Here is a 27,196-nt window from a genome sequence, read left to right on the forward strand (position 1 = left end):
GGAAAAAATTTGGACTACCAAGTACAAAGATCAATATTTCGTTAAAATATGAGGGCCATCTCTATTTTACTTAGGTTTCTGAACCTTGGTCAGGTAGGCTATCTTAAAATGCTCAAGGGAGGTTACATGAAGCGGTTACACCTCATAATCACTTTCCAAGGTCACTTTCCATAACATCTGGGGCTCTCTGGCCCGGACAAGCCTGCCAGCTCTCCTCAACCCTCCCCAGATGACAGCGGCCCGCCCCCTCGGCCCGCCCCCTCGGCCCGCCCCAGGCCGCGACGCACTGCATGCTGGGGATTGTAGTGCCGCCTGGCAGCACCCGGAAGAACCGAAAGGCCCAGGAGTATAGCCTGCCCTTCTCCCTCCTGGAGGTCACGTTTCCTCCCTGTTCTCTTTCATTCTCTCGGGCGGAGCCTTCAGCGAGCACTGTTGGATTTGTCAGTGCCAGCGTCTCTCTTCTGGGTTTCGATAAAGTTTTCCTCGTCTTCACCCCCTACCCCCTTGTACGGAACTCAAGATGGCTGTCTTCTGGTCGCCCTTGGTTACTCTGCGCTCCCTAGCGTCGAGCCGGCTGACAGGGAGATGTGTTGGGTGCCGGGCCGCGGCCACCGCTCTCGGCCCTCAGGCCGCCGCCCCTGGGAGTCCCCTTTCGAAAGGTCAGTGACCGTGCCATGAGGAGACCGAATCGACCTGTCTGCATTCGATCAGGGCAGCCTCTGGGGTCACCCCCCTATCTCCTCTGGCTGTCCCCGGATCGTCATCATTTTTTTGGAACTCAGCCTTCCTCAAGAGTTCAGCCTCTCTAACCTTTCCATAATGCTTATGCGAGAAGGAGTCCTGATCACTGAGGGATCTGGCCCAGAGTGACTTTCAGTGCTCGATCCATACTATGTTTCCTCCTGGGTGTCAGAGGGCTGAGACCCGGTGAAACTCAGGGGTAGGAGTGCCCAGTTTGAAGGCTAGTGTGGTGTTGGGGGTCAGGGACCACCCACCCTGCTCCTTTCCGGGCTCTCCAGGCAGGTGACCGGGCCTTGGATTGTAAAGCCACGACTGGAACCTCTGTAGGCCAGCTGGCCCTCTGGATTCTGGGAACCCAAATCCACAAACCTTCTCAGTTAAAGGTTCTCGAGTTCCCTTTCTAACCAATAGAGGCTTCTGTGGGATGTGGGTTGTTACCCCGGCCTGCCTCATTCACTCAATTGTTATGTGTTCATGAATGAGTATGAACATATACTCATCCTAATTCTAATAAGAAATTCTACGTATTTCTTGAATAGCCTACAGGAGTGCTAATTTTACTGCTTCATTCATACACTCCCAGTAATATGTAGGCTTCTCTCTGGCAAGGACCATGGGTCATTGTTTCCCCAGCACTTAGCACAGTGGCTGGTACCTGGTGGGCAGGTATGTTTTTTAAAGGAATGGATGAGTGAAGTTAAGATTCTTAATTGTCTTTCCCTGCAACATATTTATCATTTCCAAACATCCCTTTCCCCGTATACCATAAGAAGTTAATAAACCCTGATAAAGTTAAAAATGTCTTTGACCATTATCATCAATTGAAATTAGTACTAAATCTATGATTAGATCAGGTTCGGTTTTTCTGCCAAGTTCAGCATAATCCACTTAATGTGTACTGGAATCTTTTGGTAGATAAGCTGTGGATGTAATATCCATTTTATTTTTATTTCTTTTTGGAAAAGGTAATAGGAACACATGATAGAAAATTCAAAAAGTATAAGAAGGAACATGGTAAAATATAACCCTGTTCTCTAGTCACTTAATTTTTCTCCCCAGAGTCAACTTTTGATAAAATTTCTTATGTAGTTCTTCAGAAATTCTGTGTATGTATTATGTATCTAAACATATGTTTTTTTTTTTTTTTTGCATGGGCAGGCACTGGGAATCAAACCGGGTCTCTGGGATGGCAGGCGAGAAGTCTGCCTGCTGAGCCACTGTGGCCCGCCCTGTATTATTTTTAAATATAAGGTGCAGCATACTATACACACTATTCATTTCATGTCATTTCTTTTTTTTTTGCATGGGCAGGCACTGGGATCAAACTGGGTCTCTGGCATGGCAGGTGAGAATTCTGCCACTGAGCCACTGTCATTTTTAGTTAGTTATATCTTGGAGATCATTCTGTATCAATACTTATAGACCTGCCTAAGGTTTAAACTGTTAAAATAGTATTCCATTCTATGCATGTACCTTAATTTTTGGAAATTGATTTTATGATTTAAGGAACATGATAATAACATGATTTATTGAAGGTTTATTGTGTGCCATGCAATTTGCTGAGTGCTTCCTACATACATTATCTCATTTAATCCTCAACCTTTTGCTGTTAGTATTATCATCCTCATTTTGGGGATGATGAAACCAAGGTTGTAGAAGGTTACTGGCTATTAAATAGGAGACTATTGGGTTCAAGTAAAGACTTAGACTTACATCTCTGTAAAGGTTATGCTATTAACTTGCACCCTTATTGTCCACTGTACTCAAATTTTTGCCACCTTTTGGTGTGGGGATTTGATGAAAATGTTGTTAGAGTAGAGGTTGATTTAATTGTAACTAAAGATCCCTCCCCCTTCTCCCAAATTAAAAAGGAAATGTAAGTTGAAAATTTGTTCAATATTTAGACTCTGATTTACAAGTTTGTTTTCTATCCCTTTCATCTTTTTCTTTTCTTTTTTTGGGTTATTTACTATTTACGTGTTATATTTTATCTCCATTTTTTTATCCTGTAAAGTCTATTGGGTGTACAGTGTAATGTGAGTGGGAAATTGGATTAAAGTTAAACAAAAGAAGGACATAGATAAAGGAAATGAATGAAGGAAAAGGAACAGTATTTTCTTAAATGTGTTTTTTCCTTCATTTAAGCTTTAATGACAGCCCTAGTTCAAAGACATTTTGGAAAATGGAACTGTGAAAATTTTAGGAAACTTAAAATGTTGATCATCCAAATCACTGACCTCATTGTCTTAACTTTAAACCCCTTAGGAAATGTAACATTATGAATTCCATTTTGCCATGTGTATTTCCATTATTACATTTATTTAACAATTGAGAGTGAAATTTGGTATCCTAGGTAATTTAAATATATATGCTGTTGTGATTTTACTGCCTGTTCTCTTAGGTCTAAGTGTATCTTCATTTAACAATTATTCATCCTTTGTGTAGTTGAGGAGAGACATTTTATTGGAAATCAGAATGGCCATGGCGTGGATGGAAAGTGCCTCAAAATTGCTAATTCAGTTGGGATGTTGTGCTGTGTGGCAGGGGAAAAATGAGGTCCCAGGCCCCGAATAGTTCAAAATCTTGGAAGGGAGATGGAATTATGATATTAACATTTATTGAGCTATTTCTACTTATCAGCTTGTCTGCTAGCAGTTTGTTCTGGTTTCATAATTTAATCTCCTCAACAACCCTATTAAAATTATCTATATTTTATGAATGAAAAATCAGATATGGTCACACCGTTGGGATATAGACTTAGGCATTTTTGCTCCAGAACCGCAAATTTTATCTCTATACTATACTTACTCCTTAATATAATAATGAACATTAATAATACAAACCATGATCGAGTCCCATCGAAATATTGTAGGCCTATACAGCAGGAAGGAGCTCTGGATGGAGTGAGGACATTACCTGTACATACTGTTACAGGTTTCTGGTTCCTCGGGGAGAGCAGCTGGGATGAAGCTGGGAGGCAGGCTGGGACCTGATGGAGAAGAGTCTTATATGCTATGTGAAAATATCTAGGCTCAGTGGGAATCTAGTATAAGTGTTTTTTTGAGGGAGGTGGGGTGGGGTCGAAATATGATGTAAATTTAAGAAAAGCGGTCAGATCTGTTCAGCAAGATTATTCTTAAGGTCGCTTGAAAAAATAGATTGGAAACATCAGTGTAGGGAATATTGGCAACTGAGTGATTAGTTAGGAGGAAAAGGAGGTAGTTCTGTAAGAGCAGTTCAGGGCCTAAATTCCTGCTGTGGTGAAGATGGAGAACAGGGTAGCTGAGAGATGAAATTCAGACACTTGGTAGAATTGATAGACTTGGGAAGACAAGAAAGGGAGGAGAGAAGATCAATTTAAGTTCCCTAATTTGTGTAATTTAATGGATCACTAACAAGGCAAGTCCAAATCCCCGAAAACAGCAACAACCAAACAAAGGACCAGAGACATTTTAGGGAGAGAGATTCTGTTTTGGACTTGTTAAATTTGAGGTGCTTATAATATTACAGGGAAGTAAAAGTCTAGTGAGTTGTTGGAAATATGGGATCGAGACTTAGCAAGGATGTACTAAGTTGAGAGACATGAGAATGGAAGAAGTAGACTGGGAAGATTTGTAGAGTGAAAAGGAGAAAAAGCTTTAGGTGAGACCGTGAGGAAAGCATTTATTTTATGAGCAGAAGCGGACCTCGCTGGAGACCAGTTAGAGAGGACATAGAAGATATAGGAGAAAAACCGAGGAGAAGAATATCTCTAAATTAAAAAAAATTAGCATGTCTGATATTTAAGCTATCCTTAGAAACAGTTTATTTCATAGAGGTAAGATGCTATGAGGTTCATAGTTTATGGTTTCTTTTTATTATAGTCCCCTCTTATCTCACTGTTATGTTTTTAGGTGTTACTATTCAACAATGACTCATATTCAGATTTAACTCCACAGTCTCTTCTTTATGAGATTATGCCCCAATTTGAAAATCTATGGTATTTTTTTCTTCACCACGAAGTTAAGTATTAATGTGAGTAGAACTAACCCCCCTCAGCCATTTGAATTGGTATAATTTATTAGTAGTACAGATTAGTGGTTAAGAAATATGTTTGGGACTTACTTTTTATTACCCAATTAAGTGAATCCTCTTATGTGAAACTTCATGTTTCTTGGAGTTCCACTAACATTTATTATTATATTAGAAAAGAATGTTCTGCTAATCTTATAATAATGCAGAAGGTTTTAGCACAGCATAACTTATTACATGGGCATAGGTAGGCCCTAAATATAGTTCTAGGGTAAAGAGAGGGGGCAAATGTTGAATCCAAGAGAAGAACTAATAAAAAGAGAGACCCTGAAATGGATTATTGACATAATGATCATGAATTTATGCCTCAAGAACTTCATTCTCTTTATGTAAATGATGGGTATTTAAATGGGGGTATTACTAGTTTTGGATTTATTTTTTCACAAAATAGATTTCAAAGGTCCTTGATATTGGTGGGTTTAGCTGTGGGCTTGGTGCAGTAATATGCTTTATAAATTCTCTGATGAAAATTCATTTAGCCTCTGACTATTTCCAACACTTGTTTTCTTAGGTCACTCATATCTTTCTCTGATATGTGGCATTTGTCCTAATCGCTCCCTTAAAAGCATTTCTGATATGTCTGTTCCTCCTATGTTTTGTCTCCCTTGCTTAAGGTCCTCTATTGAGGTCCAATTTCTATTCCTTCCTTATAGGAAGTGGCTAATACTTTGATTTCTAGAATCTCTTTCAATAACCTTCTTTCACTTTTCTTCCTGCCCCTTTTTTATTTCTTTTTTTCTATTTGTCTCATCCCAGAAGCTACTCTACCAAGACATCATCTGTTCATACTCTTGACTAGGTGGTAGTTTTCAACAAATTTCCAATCCACACCCTCCAACAAGTTTCACAGCTTGAACATATAATTTTTATAGTTGTTCCTTCATAGTTTTATAGTGTAATTTTTATCTTAAATGTAAATTCTGTCGACTTTCAGATTTTAAAATATTCATTTATATATTTGGGTGCATGTATAAAATGTAAAATAAACTAATACAGCAAATAGATCACTTAATGATTTTTTTCTTTATCTTTTGAAAGAAAACAGATCCCTTGGATCTTGTTAGCAGATAGTTATGAACAGGGTGAATATTAAGGAGTTACTCAGTATGCTGGGCCATGCCTATAATTACTTCAGAATAGCTTTATTCAGATTTTTAGGCAGTATTTTACTGATTTGTTATCATGAAATTTAAGTACTATTTTTTTTTCTTTTGTAAAGTTATACACATTGGCACATTTAAGATTAACTAGCTTCTAAAGGAAAAGAATGATAACCAGCAAGCATTTAGTTTTAATTTTCATAATTTTTCTATTTAAATCAAAAGCACCCTTTAAAAGCCCCTAAATCAGCCTTTTATAAATAAAGTAAATCATCTTGTGCTGCATTCCTTGATGATGGCTTATGTTGTTTTTCTAAAGAAAGAGTTTAATTAAGATTTGATTTTCTTCTATTCTGTACTCTGTTGATTCATCACTGAATCAAACATAGGTCTCTAATGTCATGGGTACTTCTGACTTTTAGGGTCATTGATGACCACTGCAGCTTTCATAAAAGCAGCCAAGTATTTATCTTTTGCGTATGATTAAAACATAATAGAGTGTACACGGGCTGCCTATGACCTTAGCATGGGCTCCTGTCATTGTAGGAGAACATTTCTGGTCAGTGGCCACTGTTTACACTTTGTGGAAATCAACTCAAATGTACAAATAACTCATGAATAATTGTGAACACAGTATTTGAATGGATGTTAATAAATATGCATTAAAAATCTAATTACAGTAATGAAGTTTACAGCTGAAATTTTAATTCAGCCCTTTTGAAATATTAAAAGTGCTTTTCCTGATTGTGCATTTTTCTCACAGCAGTTGGGTAAACATTTTAAACTGGAAATCTAAATTCCTTATATAGTTTTGATTTAATTTAACTAAGCTCGTGTTCTTTTTGGCAACAGTCTTCTTTTTCTTTGTGAAGAAGTGACGCTCCTTTTATTCTATAACTGTTACTTTGAAGAATTTTGGTCTGTTCTGTTTTATGACTAGTGAACATATGGGATGGCAGATGAATAATGAAATAGGACTGGAAAAGCCGGTTTGGATTTTGGTTTAATTCTGCAGTGCTGGGTCAGTCACTTACTTTGTTATTTCCATTTCCTCATCTGTAGAATGGGATTAATTATCCTAACTCTCCCTTCCTCACAAGTCTTTTATGAGGCTTAAATAAGTTATTATATGAGAACATCCTTTGAAACTTTAAGAAAGTGTTATATAAATCTGGGGCTGTGCTTGGAATAACTGAAATATTGAAATGTCCGAGGCCGTGGATTCCAGTCAGTGAGTAGAAATGGTATGAATTTAACTCTGTATAGAATTACTAAAACCGTTTTAATTCTCGGGTAGGCTCACTCATATTAACAGTGAGCAAGGGCCCAGTCTGATTCCAATGCTTTGAATTCTAGAAAATGCAGTTTTAATTTTTCTGAGATTGTTCATAAGGCCTCTGTTAATAACCAGAGATTTTTTGTTTGTTTGTTTTCCTGGATGTAACCACCTTTTCTCAAGATACTCTGAACACCTAAAGGTGCTTAGAAATTATGAATTACTGCTTTGGTCATGATGTTTCAAAAAAAGCTCTCAATATTTGATTTGTAATATGTAGGCCAGCCATTAAAGTAAGATATCTTCATTCACTAAGAAATGGATGCTGTTTTCAAACAGAATTTAAGTAATTATGAATTACTTGATGCATAGCAAGATATAAATATAGGATTTCAGAGAATCACAGAACATTAGAGTTGATGAGGAACTCTGGGTCAGGTAGTCAGTCAAGGTTAGATAGGCATGTAGTTTCTGCTGTAACTGTTTTTGAGAATCCTATTCATTTTGGATATCCAAAAATGGTTAAAAATTTTTTCTTATAAGTGGGCTGAAATTTGGGCTTTTCTGTGACTTCTCCCAATTTATCTTGAATCTGCTTTCAGGTATAATGTATGTAACTCGTGTCCTGATACCACATAACAGCCCTCCTTTAAACACATCAAGATTAATATCTCATACATTTCTTCACTCATTTACTCATTACCAAATTCTTGGGTTACTACCTTGTCTCAACTCCATTTTACAGTCTTTAAAGCATTGAAGACTTAATATATATTTCCTATTCATTCGTTCTTCAAATATTTCTTGGTGTCATCTATATGCTAAACACAGGGTGCTGGGATGCTGTTACTAAATCTCTTCTCAATATTAGCTGGCTTTTATCAATCAAGTCTCATGATATGGTTTCTAGATTCTTGAATTACTTTCCTCACAATGATTAGTTGTAGAACAGATTTCAGAGTTTGATATGGTTTACAGTTCCCAATTTCAGGTTTTTACTTCTAGTTGCTCTAAGATATTAGAGACTAAAAGAAATATCAATATAATAATTCAGCAATCATACTCGTTTGTTAAACCCTACCTTCTCTGTATAACTCCACCATAACCTTTGGTCTCTTTCCCACTCTGCAGAGGTATTTGGGCTATGCCCATTCTAACTTTTTCAGGTTGAAGGGGTTGTCAATAATATGGGTTGGGGAGATGGAACTAGCTGATATTCTGGAGTGGTTGGGCCCTCTAGGTTTCAGGACTTATCTGAAGGTTGTAGGTTTCTGGAAAGTTAGCTGGGATCTTTTTCTATTAAAACTGTTGAGATATAATTCACATATCATAAAATCTACCCTGTTTAAAAATATATGTCAGTGATATTTAATATATCTAAAAAGTTGTGCATCTATCACCATTATCTAATTCCAGAACATTTTCATTATCTCCAAAATGAATCCCCAATCCATTAGCAATCATTTCCCATTCTCTCCTGCTCTTAGCCACTGGCAACTACTAATCTACTTTCTACCTGTATGTATTTACCTTTTCTGGATATTTTAATAAAGGAACTCATAATATGTAGTCTTTTGTGATTGACTTCTTTCACTTAGCATAATGTTTTTGAGGTTCATTCACGCTGTAACATGTATTAGTACGTCATGATTTGTTATGGCCAAATAATGCATTGAATGGATACGTCACATTTTGCTTATTCATTCACTAGTTGATAAACATTTGCATTGTTTCTACTTTTTGGCTATTATGAATAATACTCCTGTAAAATTCATGTACAAGTTTTTGTGTGATTGTATATTTTTGTTTCTCCACTAGAAGTGAAATTGCTGGGTCATATAACTCTGTGTTTAACTTTTTGAAGAACTGCCAAACTGTTTTCCATAGTGCCTGCACCATTTTACATTCCCATCAGCAGTGCATGAGGATTCTTATTACCCCACATCCTCATCAACACTTAATATTGCCTGTCTTTTTTATTAGAGCCATCCTAGTTGGTGTGAAGTGGTATCTCATGGTGCTTTTGATTTACATTTCCCTAATGACTAATGATTTTGAGCATCTTTTCACGTACTTGTTGACCATTTGTATATCTTCTTGGAGAAGTGTCTGTTCAAATCTTTGCCCAATTAAAATTTGATATATATGCAAGATATTTTCACACGAAAACTTGTACATGAATGTTCACAGCATTATTACTGTGACCATTATATTGATAGCCATATAGATCTTACAAATTGATGAATCTTATTTTTCTTTATTCTAGACTTTTCATTGTTTATAGGGATTTGTGCTCTACAGGTTCTTTATAATTGTTTTTGAACAATTTGTTGATTACTGAATTCTTCTATTTAAAGATTTTTCAATGAATTTTTTTTCAGTGTAATTAAGTTTTTGAACCTAAAACCATCTTAGTAAAGTTATGTTGGTAACTTCATCCAACTTTTGAGCACATCAATGTCTTCTTGAATTGACACTGTGATCCAACACTGATTTGTCTCCCAACATTGAGTTTTCATATTTGAGGGCTAGATCATTTACATCTTCATTTAGTGCCAAATATATTAATATTTTGAATTTGAAGCTCAAAAATGAGTGTATAAATCTAGTTGTTTGTAAAAATTCTTAAAATTTTAAGAATATATATATAAGCTTTCACCTTTTTATGGAAAGGAATTTCTTCTCTCCAACACTTAAACTTTGTGCTTTTAACAGAAAAAGCTGCTGTAGTAGTGGTTTTGGGAAGAGTCCTATTTGTTAGCAGAGGCAGGTTGACCCAGTGATGGAGGCAGAGCAGAGCTCTGGCCAGGCCTGAGGAGAATGGAGTCCCAGGAGGAGCAGGTGCTTCAGATATGAGTGTGGGGAAAAGCTAGTGTTTTGATTTTCTGCTGCCTGGCTACCATGAATGGGAGCACAGCCTTTATTTATCTGTTGTTTCACGGTCAATTTAATGAGGGAGACATCCTGGTAGTTTTGGTTCATTTAGCTTCAGATCCTGGTTTGGCCATTTATCTATGTTTCCTAAGCTTTTAAGGTTAACATGCAAATTTTGATTCAGTAGGCCTGGGTGGGTGTCCGAGGTTCTGTATTTCTATTAAGTTTCTTGGGGATACCTTCCTCAGAGGCCCTACCGTATGACTCTCTTTCATTTTCATCAATGTACTTGTCAACACCTGATACTTTCTTGCTTGTTAATTTAAAAATTTGTCTGTCTTTCCCCTGAGTGGAGTGAAGGCTCTAAGAGGAAAGGAATTTCTTTTGCATAGTGCCCAACCCCCACCACAGTGTCAAGAATAAGTACTTGAGTTATAGTTGGTTTTCAGCAGACAAGAATGAATGAGTGAATGAATGAACAAATTTCTCCATTTGTGTAATAGGATTATAGGAGCATTAAATAAAATAAATTTGTTCAGTTACTTAACCTAATCCCTGGCACACAGCAGGTGCTAATTAATATAAGCTGCTGTTAATAGACTTTCTAAAATGACAATACCAATAAAAACAGTGGTTCTTAAACTGTTTTTGGTCAGAGACCTGTTTACAGATCTGAAGAAGGCTGTAACATGTTTAAAGATGTAACCTCAGAAAAAATACATGTAAATATACACACATGATTTTCTTTTAATTTTAGGAGGTTACAGACTCTCTGACTCCCATAAGCCTCTTGTGGACTCAAAGCAAGACCATGTTGAAAAAAGAACCTGTGTATATTTTATATAACAATTCTGGTTAGGGCTATTAGTGACAATTTGTCTTATTCTAATTTGCTGTTGAGTTGCTTTTTCCTTTCTGCACTGTAGGCTATCATGTGCCATTAAGAAGAGCTTAACTATCAAACACACTGTTCTAATGCAAAAGTATGAAGAGCAGAAACAATATAATAGCCAGGGCACTTCCACTGATATGCTAACAGCCAGGCACAAATATCCGTTAAAAGTGGGAGTTAAGAAAAGGCAGTCAGCAAAGGCTCACAGGAGGAGTCATCCTCATAGGGATAGACACTCAGGCAGGGGTCAGGGAAGTGAGCCTAAGCCAGGAAGCATTAGACAGAAGAAACAGCCCAAGCTTCTTGCTACCCAGCCCACCCCCAGATTTAAAAGCCCACATGAAGCAGTAGATCAGAAACCACTTGGTGAGGAGAATCCAATAGTCCTAGGTTCCCATCTGATTTACAGAAAGCGAATCAGCAATCCTTTTCAGGGTTTGCCTCACCCAGGGAGCTCAAAAGGGCACAACAGTCAAAAGACCAGTGACCTGAAACCCAGTCAGACTGAAACAAAGGAAAGGACTTTCCAAAGGTCAAAGTCTTTGGATTCTTCAAGAATCTTTGACATTGAAGCCAAACAGTCAAATACTAAACAACGTAATGATAAACTGAATGAAGCAATTTATATGAAAAACTCTACTGTCAAAACTTTTAGGGATGATTTCAGGGATCACCTCTCAAATTGCCCTCCGTACAGTGTTTTGCAGACTGACAGTCATTGCTGTCCTTTTAAGGAAAGTATGTTGAGATATTATGTATATGGTGAAGAAAATAAGGTAATCCCTGAAGTCTTAAGGGAAAATCACTCTGACTTTGACAAATTTGAGGAAACAAAAGAAACACAGCTTATCCTGCCATCACAAGATCAACCTTCCTCTACTGGCAGGTTAGTTGATAAAACAATGTACAAGTTTCAAAGTCTTGGCCTTTTGGACTACCAAGCTGGTACAAACCAAGATTTGAGGCAGCCTGAGAGGCAAAACACAGATTCAGAAGAACAACTGATGAGAAAGGCATTTGTCCAGGATGCAGAAACTGTGAGTCTGGTAAATGAAAGACTTTCTGATAATGATCAAGCTTTGTATCAGAATGAAATGGAAGATGATGATGGTGCCTGCAGTTCGTTGTATCTAGAGGATGATGACTTTTCTGAGGATAATGACTTACGTCAAATCCTGCCTGGCCACATTCAGTATTCCTTTACAGGCGGAAGCAAGAGGAATAAGTTAGGAAAACAAGAGGTGACTGAAAGATCTATGACTGAGTACAACAGCAAAATACAAAGGTGCGAGCATCAAATACTTAAAGGAAATGAATTTAACACACCCATTGGATTGAGCATTAATCCAGGTGAAAGCCAGAAACCAAATCTCTCTGCTGAAAGCTGTGGCCTCAATTCAGGGACCCAGTTCAGTTTTAATTATGAAGAAGAACCGAGAGTTGCTAAATGTGTACAGACTTTGGCACCTGCTGATAGAACTATATTTGATTACTGTTGCACAAGAAAAGCCACTTCTGAAGTTGAAACCCTGCAAGAGACTGTTGGTGACACAGGAAAGAAACCAGCTAGCTGGAGTCAAGGTTTCCAGAGTCAGGAAATGAGAAAACACTTCAAACAAAATTTAGAACTTTTAAGCACTTCACACATGCCAGTGCTGTCTCAAGATATCCAACATATACACAGTCACTTAGAAGGAACAGAAAATTATAGCATGGGAGGAGATAGTGGAATAGATTCTCCACGGACACAGAGTCTGGCATCTAATAATTCAGTCATTTTGGACGGACTGAAAAGAAGACAAAATTTCCAGCAGATCTTTGAAGGTGCAAAGAGCCGTCAAACACTTACATGCAATTCCTTACTACAACTAACTCCAGTTATAAATGTTTAATTCTTATTTTTCTTTAGGAAACAATTTTTTTAAAAATGTACAGTATTACCATAGATTTGTTTTAATCAGCCAAATATATGAATCCTCTAAAGCATATATACTATTAACCTCATTACATATTTTGTTCTAGTTACTGGCTTCTTCCCTTTCTTTTGACGTTTTAAAGCTTTTTTTTTTCTTGGTATTCAAATTTTTAAAGAATACATAGGTTGTTTGCAATAAAAAGAAACATTTAATCATTGTTGTTCTTCCAATTAAACATATTTGACTTGAAAAAAAAAAAAGAGCTTAACTGTGGTTTAATATATTATTTGTTAATGTAGTGAGTTTAGTTAAGTGGAACATACTAGAACAGACTTCCAGACTGCAGAATTTCAGAAGTTTGTTACAAATTTGTGTTTTAAGATAAAAACTTAAAAACTGGGAGAAACGGAAGTAATCAGAAATATACTCAAATCCTGAGGAAACTTTTTTTTTTTTCCCTTGAAGAAGGTAAAACTAAATGGAATAGAAGTAATTGTTAAAATATTGTTTAGGAAGTTATAATAGATTATTCAACTGCTGACACCAAGATATCAACTAAATTTTAAAGCAAGTGGGCAATCAAAATTGAGGTATTAGAAAATAAAGTACAGACTGTTTTTGGTCTCTAAAAATCTGCAAGTTGTGTAGATTAGCGCGTGGAACTTCAGAATGGCATTTTCCCACTGTCCATTGGAGGACAATAAGACAAATTAATACAAATCAAAATAATATGGCAGCAGCATCACATAATTTGTGTACACTGATGTAGTAACAGATTTAATTTAGTGCAGCTTTTGAGAAGCCTTAAGTATTTTAATTTATTCAGCTGCTATCCAGGCCTAAACTGGCCTATCTCTCAGCCTCAAGCATCTTGCCGTAGTGATTGATTTGCTTTTTATCTCTACTGACTAGCAGAATTGACGCCTCATCTTCAGTGCTTCTTGGTTTCCTATTCTGAAAAATGGGAATGAGATTTATACTACTAAATAAAGATGTTAGACTAGTAAACATAAAAGTATACGCAAAGGACATTGAGGCTTTCCAAAGGCAGATACCATGTTCTTTACCCACAGTCCTGATATTTCCTATGAATAACTTTTTTTTTTTTTAATAATTTTTTATTAATTAAAAAGAAATTACAAGAAAGAAACACAAACATCCGTAATATATGCTCATTCCATTCTACATATATAATCAGTAATTCACAATATCATCACATAGTTGCATATTCATCATCATGATAATTTCTGAGAACATTTGCATCAATTCAGAAAAAGAAATAAAAAGGCAACAGAAAAATAAAACAAAAACAGAAAAAGAAAAAGAATTTTTACATACCATATTCCTTATCCCTCCCTTTCATTGATTGCTAGTATTTCAAACTGAATTTATTTTAACATTTTTTCCTCTATTATTTATTTTTTTTTCCTGAATCTACTATGTGCTTTTATTTTTTTATCCAATTTTAAAAATTTTTTTTAATTAATCAAAAAAAAAGAAATTAACACAACATTTAGAAATCATTCCATTCTACACATGCACTCAGTAATTCTTAGTATCATCACATAGATGTATGATCATCATTTCTTAGTACATTTGCATCGATTTAGGAAAAGAACTAGCAAAACAGCAGAAGATATAGAATGTTAATATAGAGAAGAGAATTAAAATAATAATACTAATAAAATATATATATATAAAAAGGAAAAAGAAAAAAAAACAAAAACAGAAGATACAAACAAACAAACAAACAAACAAAAAACCATATTTCAGGTGCAGCTTCATTCAGTGTTCCAACATAGTTACATTACACTTAGGTATTATTGTGCTGTCCATTTTTGAGTTTTTGTATCTAGTCCTGTTGCACAGTCTGTATCCCTTCAGCTCCAATTACCCGTTATCTTACCCTGTTTCTAACTCCTGCTGGTCTCTGTTACCAATGATATATTCCAAGCTGATTCTCGAATGTCGGTTCACATCAGTGGGACCATACAGTATTTGTCCTTTAGTTTTTGGCTAGACTCACTCAGCATAATGTTCTCTAGGTCCATCCATGTTATTACATGCTTCATAAGTTTAGTCTGTCTTAAAGCTGCATAATACTCCATCGTAGGTATACGCCACAGTTTGTTTAGCCACTCGTCTGTTGATGGACACTTTGGCTGTTTCCATCTCTTTGCAATTGTAGATAATGCTGCTATAAACACTGGTGTGCAAATGTCCGTCTGTGTCTTTGCCCTTAAGTCCTTTGAGTAGATACCTAGTAGTGGTATTGCTGGGTCGTAATCCATTCTGCCATTCTATGTCTTTTGATTGGGAAATTCAGTCCATTACCTTTTAGTGTTATTACTGTTTGGATAATATTTTCCTCTACCATTTTGGCTTCTGTATTATATATATCATATCTGATTTTCCTTCTTTCTACACTTTACTCCATACCTCTCTCTTCTGTCTTTTCGTATCTGACTCTAGTGCTCCCTTTAGTATTTCTTGCAGAGCTGGTCTCTTGGTCACAAATTCTCTCAGTGACTTTTTGTCTATAAATGTTTTAATTTCTCCTTCATTTTTGAAGGACAATTTTGCTGGATATAGAAGCCTTGGTTGGAAGTTTTTCTCTTTTAGTAATTTAAATATATCATCCCACTGTCTTCTAGCTTCCATGGTTTCTGCTGAGAAATCTACACATAGTCTTATTGGGTTTCCCTTGTATGTGACAGATTGTTTTTCTCTTGCTGCTTTCAAGATCCTCTCTTTCTCTTTGACCTCTGACATTCTAACTAGTAAGTGTCTTGGAGAACGCCTATTTGGGTCTATTCTCTTTGGGGTGCGCTGCACTTCTTGGATCTGTAAATTTAGGTCTTTCATAAGAGTTGGGAAATTTTCAGTGATAATTTCTTCCATTAGTTTTTCTCCTCCTTTTCCCTTCTCTTCTCCTTCTGGGACACCCACAACACGTATATTTGTGCGCTTCATATTGTCATTCAGTTCCCTGATCCCCTGCTCAAGTTTTCCCATTCTTTTCCCTATAGTTTCTGTTTCTTTTTGGAATTCAGATGTTCCATCCTCCAGTTCACTAATTGTAGCTTCTGTCTCTTTAGATCTACCATTGTAGGTATCCATTGTTTTTTCCATTTTTTCTTCTTTGTCCTTCACTCCCATAAGTTCTGTGATTTGTTTTTTCAGATTTTCTATTTCTTCTTTTTGTTCAGCCCATGTCTTCTTCATGTCCTCCCTCAATTTATTGATTTGGTTTTTGAAGAAGTTTTCCATTTCTGTTCGTATATTCAGCATTAGTTGTCTCAGCTCCTGTATCTCATTTGAACTATTGGTTTGTTCCTTTGACTGGGCCATATCTTTAATTTTCCGAGCGTCATCCATTATTTTCTGCTGGTGTCTGGGCATTTGATCAGATTTCCCTGGGTGTGGGACCCGGCTGGTTGAAAGGTTTTTCTGTGAAATCTCTGGGCTGTTTTTCTTTTCCTGCCCGGTAGGTGGCACTCGTGGCGCTCGTCTGTCTGCGGGGCCCACCAGTAAAAGATGCCGTGGCTCCTTTAACTGGCCAGTCCGAATCTTGCAGTCAGCCCGGGAAACCGCACATGGAGGAGGTGGATCGCCGGCCGCCGTGGCTTGGGGGACTCTGGTCCAAATTGCCCAGCTGGCCCGAGACGCCAAGCGTGGCGGGAGGGCCCCACTATCCAACGTTCCCACTCAGACCGGGGAGCCACGTGCGTGGAGGGGACCCCAGTCGCCAGCGGCCCCGGCCGGGAAAACGCGCGCCCCTTGGATATCTCACCGCAGCGGATTCTCCCTGCCCCTTCAGCCGTTCCAGAATGGGGTACGCTGTCTTTTTGGTCTCTGTTGTGGCTCCGGGAGCTGTTTCGTATTGTTTCTGTTTCTTTAGTTGCTTTTCTGGAGGAGGAGCTAAGACCCGCGCGTCTTACTAAGCCGCCATCTTCTCCGGAAGTCTGAATAACTTTTTAAAATTAGTTTTTTTTTATGATTGTAACAGGAATAGGAATACAGGAGTAGTTGCTGGATTTGGTAATGGGTGACGTTGACAGAAGTCGGCTCAAAAGGCACCTGCTCACAGTAGGTGGAGAAATGAGCAGGATGTGAAGGAGTGGCTGCAAAGGGGAAAGCACTCTTTCTAGTGGTTTGGTTGTGAGAGTGGAAGGGAGGATAGACATCCCACGACTGTGGACTCAAGGAGGTTTCTGTTATTATTTTAAGAGGGGAAAGGGTTGAGCTGATAGAAGGGACCAATAGAGATGGGAAGGTTGATAATAAAGGACAGAGGTGGTTAATGAAGAGAATGAGATTTCTGCAAAAGTAGAAAGGGAGGGAATTCAAGAACTGTTTTATAAGTTCCTACCATTAAGTTCCTACCAATTACCAAGCACTGTTCACAGGGGATATGGCATTGAACAAAACACAAAAATCCCTGCCCTCAAAGAGTATCCATTCTAGTGGGGAAAGATGGAAATACAAAGGTTAGCAAAACATATGGCATATAATGTAACCAAATCTAGTGGTTCTTTGTCCAGCATCTATAAATAAATAAATAAAATAAAAATTCCAGAATGCATCATGCATAATAAGATTATTTTTCTAACTATTTCATTCTTTTTCTATATCTCTTATTTCATTTGTATGTGTGTGTTGGGAATATAAGATGAAGCTCAGAAAAGCTTTAAAGCTATTGATCAGAGGTTAAGGAAAGGCAGGTAGCCCTCTACAGAAGAGGAAATAACTCTTAACCTAAGGAAATGAGAAAAGGATTGGGGAAGATACAGGTGAACTTGGAAGTTGGTGGTAGGAGGCTGAGGAATCTTGAAAGATGGGTAGGTTTTGGTGGAGCCGAAATGAGGCTGGCAGAGGATTGGAGGAGGAGGGTGTTCCGGTAGGGGATTCCAGATGAACAAAGGTGGGTTTATGAGATGAGAGAATGGGACACATTTGAATTTGGCTAGAGGGCAGATCACATTGTTGATTCGGCCTTTACATTTTCCACCCTACTCAGTTCCCTGTACCCAAATTCATTTTATGTGCTACTGCCAGATAATATTTATACACTATTGCTTCGATTTTTTTGTTCCTTAAACCCTAACCCAAAAACAAAAACAAAAACAAAAACAAAACTTGATATTCCCCATTACCTGGTATATGGTAGGTACTCAATCATTTCTTGTCAATGGATAGTAAAAAGTAGTGGTAAATGAGTCTGGAAATGGCAGGGTGGGGCCATATTGTAGATGCCTTGAACCCTAGAATGAGGACACTATCTATGTCAGGGGCCCCCAAGACCATTCCCAGGTTCAGTGAGTCACAGGACTCAACATCTAATTGTATCCATGGGTAAAGGCTCATGAGGCAAAGTCCAAAGGAAACCAGGCACAAGCTTCTAAGAGTCTTTTCCTAGTGGAGTCACACAGAACATACTTAATTCCTCCAGCAACGAATCGTGACAACACGTGTGGAAAGTCTACAGGGAAGCTCATTGCAGACTCAGTACCTGGGGTTTTTACTAGAGGCTTTTCACATAGCCACATACTGAAATTCCAGACTCCCCTAAAGAAAGCAGGTGTTCCTCATAAACTACACTTTACAAATAGTCTAGGCACAATGAACCGCTCAGGTCAGTTCTGGGACCATTGGGAACCTGCCCGAAATGCAAGTTGTCATAGGCCAGCCCAGGACCCACCTTGTAACCAGGCCTATTTAAGAAGAGCAGTCTCAGGCCTGCTAAGTTAAGTCTTTTCTGCGCAGTATCCACAATGTGATCCTATAAGGAAGGAAAGTGGCTTCAGGTGCTGCTTGGGCAATAGGATTGGTGTGAGTGTGGAAAGAGCAGAATGCCAAAGAAGTGGGACAATTTGCCCCCTTCTCTCCACTTTCCTTTGTAATAAATTTGGGATCCCATGGAAGATTTTGTAAGTAAGAAAGATGCTACTGTTAAAGGAGTTGAAAAAAAAAACAATAAAGAAGTTGAAACACTCCTTTAAATGATGAGATGCATTTTAAGCAAAAGAGTGATAAAATCACATTTTGGTTTTAGCAAGATCATCCCTGTGGTGTGTGGACAATATTTTAGAGATGTGGTAGTGGCAAATTTGAGGGCAGTGGAGGTGATCAGAGGCTGGGAGGTGATTGCAGCTGCCCATTGATAGGCTATTGATGATTGGTTAGGGACCTTGTCGAGGGTCGGGGAGAAGGTGTGGGATAGGCAAGGAGAGTAGTATTACTCTCAGGTTTCTCACTTGATTGACTCCAGAAGATTAAAGGAGTGGGTGGAGAGAATATTTTTCTCTGGTATATATCTCAAATTGCTGGGAGCCTTTGTGTTTAAAGTTGAACACAAGCGTTATTTATGATCTTGTGAAGCCCAGTGTCTCATAAGACACTTGGTCAAATTCTCTTTTGCAGGCCTTAAGCCCCCTGTATTAATTAGGGTACAACTTAGGCTTCTGTAACAACTCCCAAAATATACTGCCTTAAAAGGAAGATAGAAGTTTGTTATTCTTTTACATAAAAATCCAGGTAGGTGGTCCAGAGTTGGTTTGGCAGCTCAGAGTGGTAGGAAATCAGGCTCTGTTTATCTTGTTTCTCTGCTTTGCTCAACATTCTGCTGGGATCACGTTGCCCAGCTGGCTGTTCCAGCTGCTGACATCATCACACTTTCATTCCAGACCGAGGGAGTGGAGGGAAAGGGTATAGTATAAGGGCATATACTAAAATAATACACATTTCTGCTTACATCCTGTTGGTTAGAATCATGCTCATATGTGGCTTCAAGAAAGGCTGGAAAATGGGATATTTAACTGGGCAGCCAGGTGTTCAGCTAAAATTTCTGTTCAGAAAGGGCGGGCAGATGTTTCAAGACAGTCCTGTCCTATTCCCAACATTCATGCTATATTGAAAGATTTTTTTCTCCTCTCTCTTGAGAAAAAGATGAAAATAGTATTGTGATTTTTTTCTAAAATAAGCAATTTTCATATTATTGTAACAAAGGAAACATGGTATTCAATGAAATACTGGCACAGAACCTTTGAGAAATCTGTGTCTAAATCATGTGACAGATTGCTGTTATTTATTGTTGCTTCTAAAAAAAATAGAGGCTGTTTTGAATTGAATCCTGTACCCCATAAAGACTTGTTCAAGACCTAACCCCACTGGTCCTGTGAATGTGAACCCATTTATAAATAGGATTTTGAAGATGTTATTAGTTAAGGCCAAATTGAATCTAATAGACTAGAGTTCTTATAAATTTGGACACAGTAGGAGTAGACAGATGGGAGAGAGATTTTAGAATAGGGATTTAGAGACTAGTCTTGAAGGGTTTTCTACTGTCCATAACAAGACAACACGTATTACCACATTGATTTTAGCCCTCTGCTTATGAACTGTCTTCTCATTTCCATAACTTTTTTGGAGGTGGGACACAATAGAGCATGTTCTTAAAGCAGGGTGGTGTTCTGATGCTTTTTTTAAAAAATTTTTTTATTGTGAAAAATAACATATATACAAAAAAGCAATAAATTTTAAAGCACACCACAACAAACAGTTATAGAACAGATTTCAGAGTTTGGTGTGGGTTACAGTTCTACAGTTTTAGGTTTTTCCTTCTGGTTGCTCCAAAATACTGAAGGCTAAAAGAAATATCAATATAATGATTCAGGAGTCATACTCATTTGTTAAATCCTATCTTCTCTTTTACAACTCTACCTTCTCCTTTGATTTTTTAAGAAAATTGTTTATTTTTTTACTGATATATTTGTATCTATATATCCACATACCATGTAATTGTCCAAAGTGTACACTCAATCTGATCCTTTTTTTGTTTGGCCTCTTCTGGGACAGAAATAATTGGTTATGTTGAGGTCAAATCATATCTCTGTTCCTTAATTGGCCAGGTTCAATGAGCAGGTCTTAGTTTGCTGTATCTTCTGTAATAAATACCACAGATTGATGGTTTAAATAATAGGAATCTATTTTCTCACAGTTTTGGAGGCTAGAAATCTAAAAGCAAGTCATCAGCATGCTTTCTCTGAAGGCTGTAGGGTTCTGATGATGGCTTGCTGGCAGTCCATAACCCAGTCTCTGCCTCCATCACATGGCCACCTCTCTCCCATCTGTGTCCAAATTTCCTCAACTTATGAGGGCTCTGGCCATATTGCATCAAGGCCCACTGTTCAGGTTCAATTTGGCCTCACCTTAACTAATACCACCTTCAAAGATCCTATTTACAAATGGGTTCACATCCACAGGACTGGGGGTTAGGAGGTGAACGTGTCTTTGTGGGGGACATGATTCAACCCATAACACAGAATTAAGCCCAACTTAATGAAGGGTACCACCCAATGCCACCCATTGGAGTGAGACAAAGCAGAGACTCAGCAACAGGTTAGCCTTTCTAGGAGAGGGGTTACGATGACAGTTTATGGTTTTTGGATTTCTTTCCTTCCATTAAAATAAAATAATTATAAATAAATGTGTGTGTATATATATATGTATGTGTGTGTATGTGTGTGTGTGTGTGTGTGTGTGTGTGTGTGTGTGTATGTATGTATATTTTTTAAACTTGGGTAGGCACCAGGGATCGAACCTGGGTCTCTGGCATGGCAGGTGAGAGTTCTGCCTCTGAGCCACCATCACACCGCCCTATATAGATGTATTTTATATTGTTATTTTAATCAAATGATATTTACGAAAACTGCTCAGTTATATATACTGCTCAGTTATGTATAAACTGGTTAGAAGTTTTAATGTGACCATTAACAAACATATGTAGAGTAGTAGGAAATATCTTCATTTAATAAAGTCTAAAATTTTATATATATTTTTGTTTGCAGCCTATACAGTTCAGGCACCTGAAACTTTGTCCCTGACTGCTGCTACAGGGGCTTATTTGAAAGCTTTGGCTGTTTGCCATGGACCTCTGGCTCACTATGACTTCCTGATCAAAGCTCATGAGCTAAAGGATGACAGCCAGCAAAGAAGAGTCATACAATGTTTGCAGAAATTACATGAAGACCTTAATGGATACAGGATAGTAGCACGAGGCCTTTTTTCAAAGGTGAGATTTATGTGATATTAAAGATTGAATAGTTAAAAGTGTAAGCAATCTATAAAATGCAACAAATACAATAGAATACAATCATGAAGCAGCTTGAAAATCTCCCACCAGTTCCTTTAAACAAGCCCTGCTGGATCTCCATTCCTGATCTCTTGATGTTCAGTAGCTTTCTTTCACCTTCAGGGATTCAAACAGCTTCATATTTCAGTATTAAAAAATTATTAGCTTTCCCCTTGCTCTGGCTCAAGCCTGATCTGGGGATCAGAAATAGAGAAGGGGAATGCTTTGTTCTTCCCCGTTTCCTTCTCTATTCTCTGCTTGCCTGGATTCTCTAGGGTCAGAGGGGAATGATAATTATAGTGAAACCGTAGAGTCTTATAAGTGACCTGTTAGCTATTGGGATCTCTTTTGTCGTAGAAGCTGACTGGCTAGCTTTTTGTTAAGGGGCACATAGATGTGTTCTTCAGACCTACCCAGGGGTTCCTCCACACTGCATCGTTCCCTGACTGACCTTTTATGCGTCTGGTGGTACACTTCATACCATGTCATTCTGCTGGGACTTAGCCTTCTTGCCTTTAGCCCTCTTGGGTGGGGTTGTTTCAGGACAGCTCTAGCCTGCCACCTTTTATGGTATCTATTTAGGCCACTGGAAACCTAACATTTCCTTCCCCCAATCCTCACATCCCAGGCAGCTTCAGTCAGCCTTTTGCCCTCAGACTTCTGCAGACAAGAAGCAGGCTCCTCTGTGTCTTCCTGTATGTCCCCTGTATGCATGCTGTATTCCAGGAACACATGTCAAGTTCTTCCATGTATTCTACACCCTGTTCTGAGAGCTGCCTGTAGATTTCCTCACCTAAGCAAGCATCCAGTCTAAATCTAGATGCTTCTCTCGGGAACCCCCCTCACTTGGTGTGAGGTATATCTGAGGTGAAATGCTGCAGCCCTTACTTAGCTAATAACTTTCTATCTTAATTGCCCTTTTCAGTCCTGCTTTGGATTTAGGGCTGTTTTTGCCTAAAATGGTTGTGACTGATGCCTCTTTTTAGAGTATGGGAGAACTTGTCTTCCAGTGTCCTTAGCTTGGGCTTTTGCCCAAATTCTGAGACAACAGGAAAATTCCCATTCCTTATCCCATGACAGAAGTCAGTGTGATTAGTGGTATCATCTTAAAATTATGAGGGATATTAATAGTTATAAGAGTTAGAGTATAATTAAATCTAAGAAATTAGTTTTCTTTTCATTGAGTGCCCCATCCCCCTAAGTGCCTCCCTTTCCAAATACTATCTTATTGTAAGGTCTTTGGAAGAAAGGCATTGTGCAACATATGTTAGTATTTTATTTTAAAATGCTAATGAAAGTGTTTCATTTTTTAAAAAACCCTTGAGAGTATAATTAGATAATTTTATTTTTATGTAAAGAAAACAGCTATCATTGTATAAGCATCTTTTGGATCAAAGAATAGAGATTCATTTGGGATATAGAAAGAAAGAGTGATTTTGAGTAAGACTACCTATGAAAACAGCAATGAAGGGCTGTTACACAGATGGGCTGGAGGGAGCCTGAGCCAGCTTTCAGCAGAAGCAGTGGCTCTGATGGCTCTGATGACTTGACAGGTGGTAGGAACAGGTATATGTGGATTCTTACTCCAGTGCTCTGCCCTTCACATAGCTTACTCTTCTAGTTTGCTAAAGCTGCCAGAATGCAATATACTAGAAATGAAACAGCTTTTAAAAGGAGAATTTATTAAGTTGCAAGTTTATAGTCTGAGGCCATATAAATGTCCAAACTAAGGCATCCAGAGAAAGATACCTTAGCTCCAAAGAAAGGGCTGATGAAGTTCGGGGTTTGTATTTCCACTGGGAAGGCATGTGGTGATGTCTGTTAGCTTTCTCTTCTGATTTCATAAGGCTTCCCCAGGAGCATTTTCCTTGTGCATCTCCAAAGGTCTTTGGCTGTGTGAACTCAGTTGACTCTGAAGCTTTTTCCAAAATGGTTTCCTCTTAAAGAACTCAAATAAGTAACCCCATGTTGAATGGGTGAAGACATATCTCCATGGAAACCGCTTAATCAAAATTTACCACCCACAGTGGGTGGGTCACATCTCCATGGAAACAATAAAAAAGATCCCACCCAGCAGTATTGAATGAGGATTAAAGAACTTGGCTTTTCTCGGGTACATGACAGTTTCAAACCAGCACACTCACTTTTCTTTGTCCTCCCGCCCCCATGTCTGTTTGTACTTTTTTTCTTTCTGCCAACTTCTTAATTTGTTTCCCTGTATCTGCAGTTTAAGTTCCTAAGTAAGAATCTGATAGGCCAACCAATCACCTCATCCCTGTGTGGGCAGAGCACACACCAGGTTTTTTTGAGGCCACTGACCACATTGCAGATTGGACCTTAGTATAAGGTACCATCTGGGGCTGCTCCCAGGAGAAGGCAGTTCCCTCGTGAGCATGGAGGCTCTCTTCTTGGATAGCCACAAAACATTGTGTTTGCAATAACACAATGGTTATAGCAAATAATGAGGAATTATCCCTTTTGATGACATGCCTTTCCTCTTTTCCCCAAGTCTGCATATTTCTAAAAGTTTAGAGGTGAATAAACAACTAAAACATTTGGAAAATATAGCCTGTTTATTTACAGTATACCTAATTATAGTTTGTCATCTAGGCAGCCTTCCAAATAAAACAATGTGGTTCTGTGTCATACCAGGAAACAAGGTGTTTCACTTAAATGGATTTTTTGTTATCTGAGAATTAAATTGCTCTCATGAATTTGGTATCTTGTTCTCCTTCCTGTCCTCCCTCTTTTGGAATACGGCACTTTTTTCCTTCTTCTCCACTCTGTGGCCTTCCTAAGGTTCATCTTTTATGGTGCTTGGTGAACTTCCACCCAGTCATAAGTGTCTTTTAATCATTAACTTATCTGGTTGCAAATTTGACACAAGTGTTTTTTTTTTTTTTGTGTGTGTGTGTCTATGTTTTTCATTTAAAAATCATTGTTTGAAAAAAAACCAAAAAAATAAAAATCATTGACTTTTCTTAGAGGTATTCACCTATTCTTCCACCTTTGAATTCTGGTTGCTTATGAGAGACCTGCCTAGTGAATAACCCTACTTTTATTGTGTGGTTGTAATCTTATGTCAGTGAGGGATTTGACATGCCAGGTAGAGTTTCAAATGTGTCTAATGAAAGTTCATATTTGTTAAGTCAATGCATCTATGATAAGTGTTTATAGATAGAACAACATCTCTTTGTGGTGGTATTTGTCCTGTAGTTTCTTAAGCCCACCAAATCTTTAATACATTGAAAAAAGACTCAAATGCCTAACTTAATTTGAGTAAAACATACATAAAAGCTTTAGTTTTTGCAAACTGTTAAGGTTCCACATACCAGTTTCTTCTAAAAATAAACACTATGCTGATTATCAGAAAAGAAGAATTTGGACTATTAGGTTTTCTAGTGATTCTGGTAAATAGGATTCATTCTTTTATGGAAATTTGACATGGTTTTAATATAGATTTTTAAACATTCATTATGATGGACTTATTGTTTTTCTCCTTGTACTCCTCAGAAACTTTCTAGATAAGCCTAAGCTACAATAGTAAAATGAAATGCACTTTGTTCACGAAATGTCAGATTTATTAATCAGTGAGAAGCAATTGTGGCAAACTATTTAGCTTACATACTTAACAGTGTTTTCTCTAATAAAAAAAGTTATGAGCTGATGGCCATGCTTTTGAGTAGCAAACTATGAAGAATGGGCATTTATGAACATTTTACTTTTGTTATCAAATAAAACTTTCAACCAGGTTAATCTGACACATTTAATATATGCATAATTGTTATTGTGCTGTGAGATAATTAGGCATAAATGATAAGTAGTTCATGTAAATCACTATAATTAGAATTACTTTTACACAGCCAAATCAAGCATTTCTAGAGTCAGGGAGGGGAAAATTAAATAGAGTATGGAGCTACTCTGAAAATCTATTTCCATTAATCAGGAGTACACAGACAGCTAGGTTTTTTCGTCTCTTGGGAGGAAACATCATAGTCCAGGAGACGTGGGAATTGGGAGACACAAAGCTCCTTTCCTTTTTCTCCTGTTCCTCATTAAATAATTTTCAGTTTTTCCTAATGAGAAATTATTATTTTAAACTTTCTCCTACATGCTACCATCTTTTATTTGTGTTCCCTATTCTCTCTTGCTGCTTTCTCAAGAACTGTGCTTGTAGCAGATAGGAAAAAATAACCCTGCCTTGAATCAGTCCAAATTTCAGATCTTGATGCTTTTTTCCCTTGGCTTCTAGCACTTGGAAGCTGTGAGCAGAGTACCTTGGATGCCTGGATTGTGGACTTTTCTTTTAGGAGATGTGGGAAGGCTTAGTTGTCTGGATATTCAGTTATTTATCCATGATTCTTCAGCGTGATTCTAGGCAATTTGCTGTTTTTAACTTAGTTCTTCCTTTCTTTCTTCCAGCTAAGAAAGTATATACTTATTCTTTCCATTCCTCTTAGAAATAAACCGTAGGTTGAGTGGTGTGGTTTAGGGTAAAGCTTCCCTGATCCCTGGAACTTTATCCATTAGAAAGTCATAAGCAACATTGAGTACAAAATGAACAATATCCATAACTATAGCTTTATCAAAAACAGAAATATTTTTAAATGAATGCTTTTTATATCAAAATTTTATGAAAGCTGAAGCAAAAGCATTATGTCCTAACCCAAAGAAGACGTCCATAGGGAAGTGAGATTAGAGGTCAAACTACTTTGGCTAAAGACATTTAAAATCTGAAATTTGAGAAACAGACTATAGTGGGCCTGATTCAGGCTCCAGATAATTAACCAATGTACTTAATTAGGTCTTAAGTTTTGTCATGGTTCTAAAAGGTGGAATTATTCCTGCAGCATGGATGGGAATGTTTTTTTAAAATCAGATCCCTTAAAATGAATTTAAATAAGTGGGATAATGTCCTACTTTATAATGTTAAGGATTAGAATTTTATCTGTTATCAACCAAAGCTGGGTACTCTGGTTATGACAACAGAATTATGTAGGCTATAAAAAAGCATTAGTACCATGGAAATCTTTGCTGAGATTATCGTCAGTTCTTTAGATCAGGGGTCAGCAAACATTTTCCATGAAGAATCAGGCAGTAAATATCTTAGGCTCTGTGAGTCATATGAGCTCTCTTGCAACTATTTAATTCTGCTGATGTAGCCAAAGCAACCACAGACAATATAGAAATGCA

At 37.7% G+C, this 27,196-nt stretch overlaps 1 protein-coding gene and 1 pseudogene across 2 annotated transcripts in view; both read left to right on the top strand.

The window, feature by feature from the left end:
- Window positions 1-294: 294 nt before the first annotated feature.
- AFG1L (AFG1 like ATPase) overlaps window positions 295-27,196 on the top strand; it is a 291,317-nt gene continuing 264,415 nt past the window's right edge. For both annotated transcript variants that reach the window (XM_077162567.1, XM_077162568.1), the window contains exons 1-2: window positions 295-659; window positions 21,720-21,943. In XM_077162567.1, the coding sequence (XP_077018682.1) occupies window positions 521-659; window positions 21,720-21,943 (363 nt within the window). In that variant the 5' untranslated portion in view covers window positions 295-520. The remainder of the gene's footprint in view (window positions 660-21,719; window positions 21,944-27,196) is intronic.
- LOC143682862 (storkhead-box protein 1 pseudogene) lies at window positions 9,862-13,056 on the top strand (annotated as a pseudogene).

The sequence above is a fragment of the Tamandua tetradactyla genome, chromosome 5 (genome assembly GCF_023851605.1).
Source record: "Tamandua tetradactyla isolate mTamTet1 chromosome 5, mTamTet1.pri, whole genome shotgun sequence".
Taxonomy (NCBI): domain Eukaryota; kingdom Metazoa; phylum Chordata; class Mammalia; order Pilosa; family Myrmecophagidae; genus Tamandua; species Tamandua tetradactyla.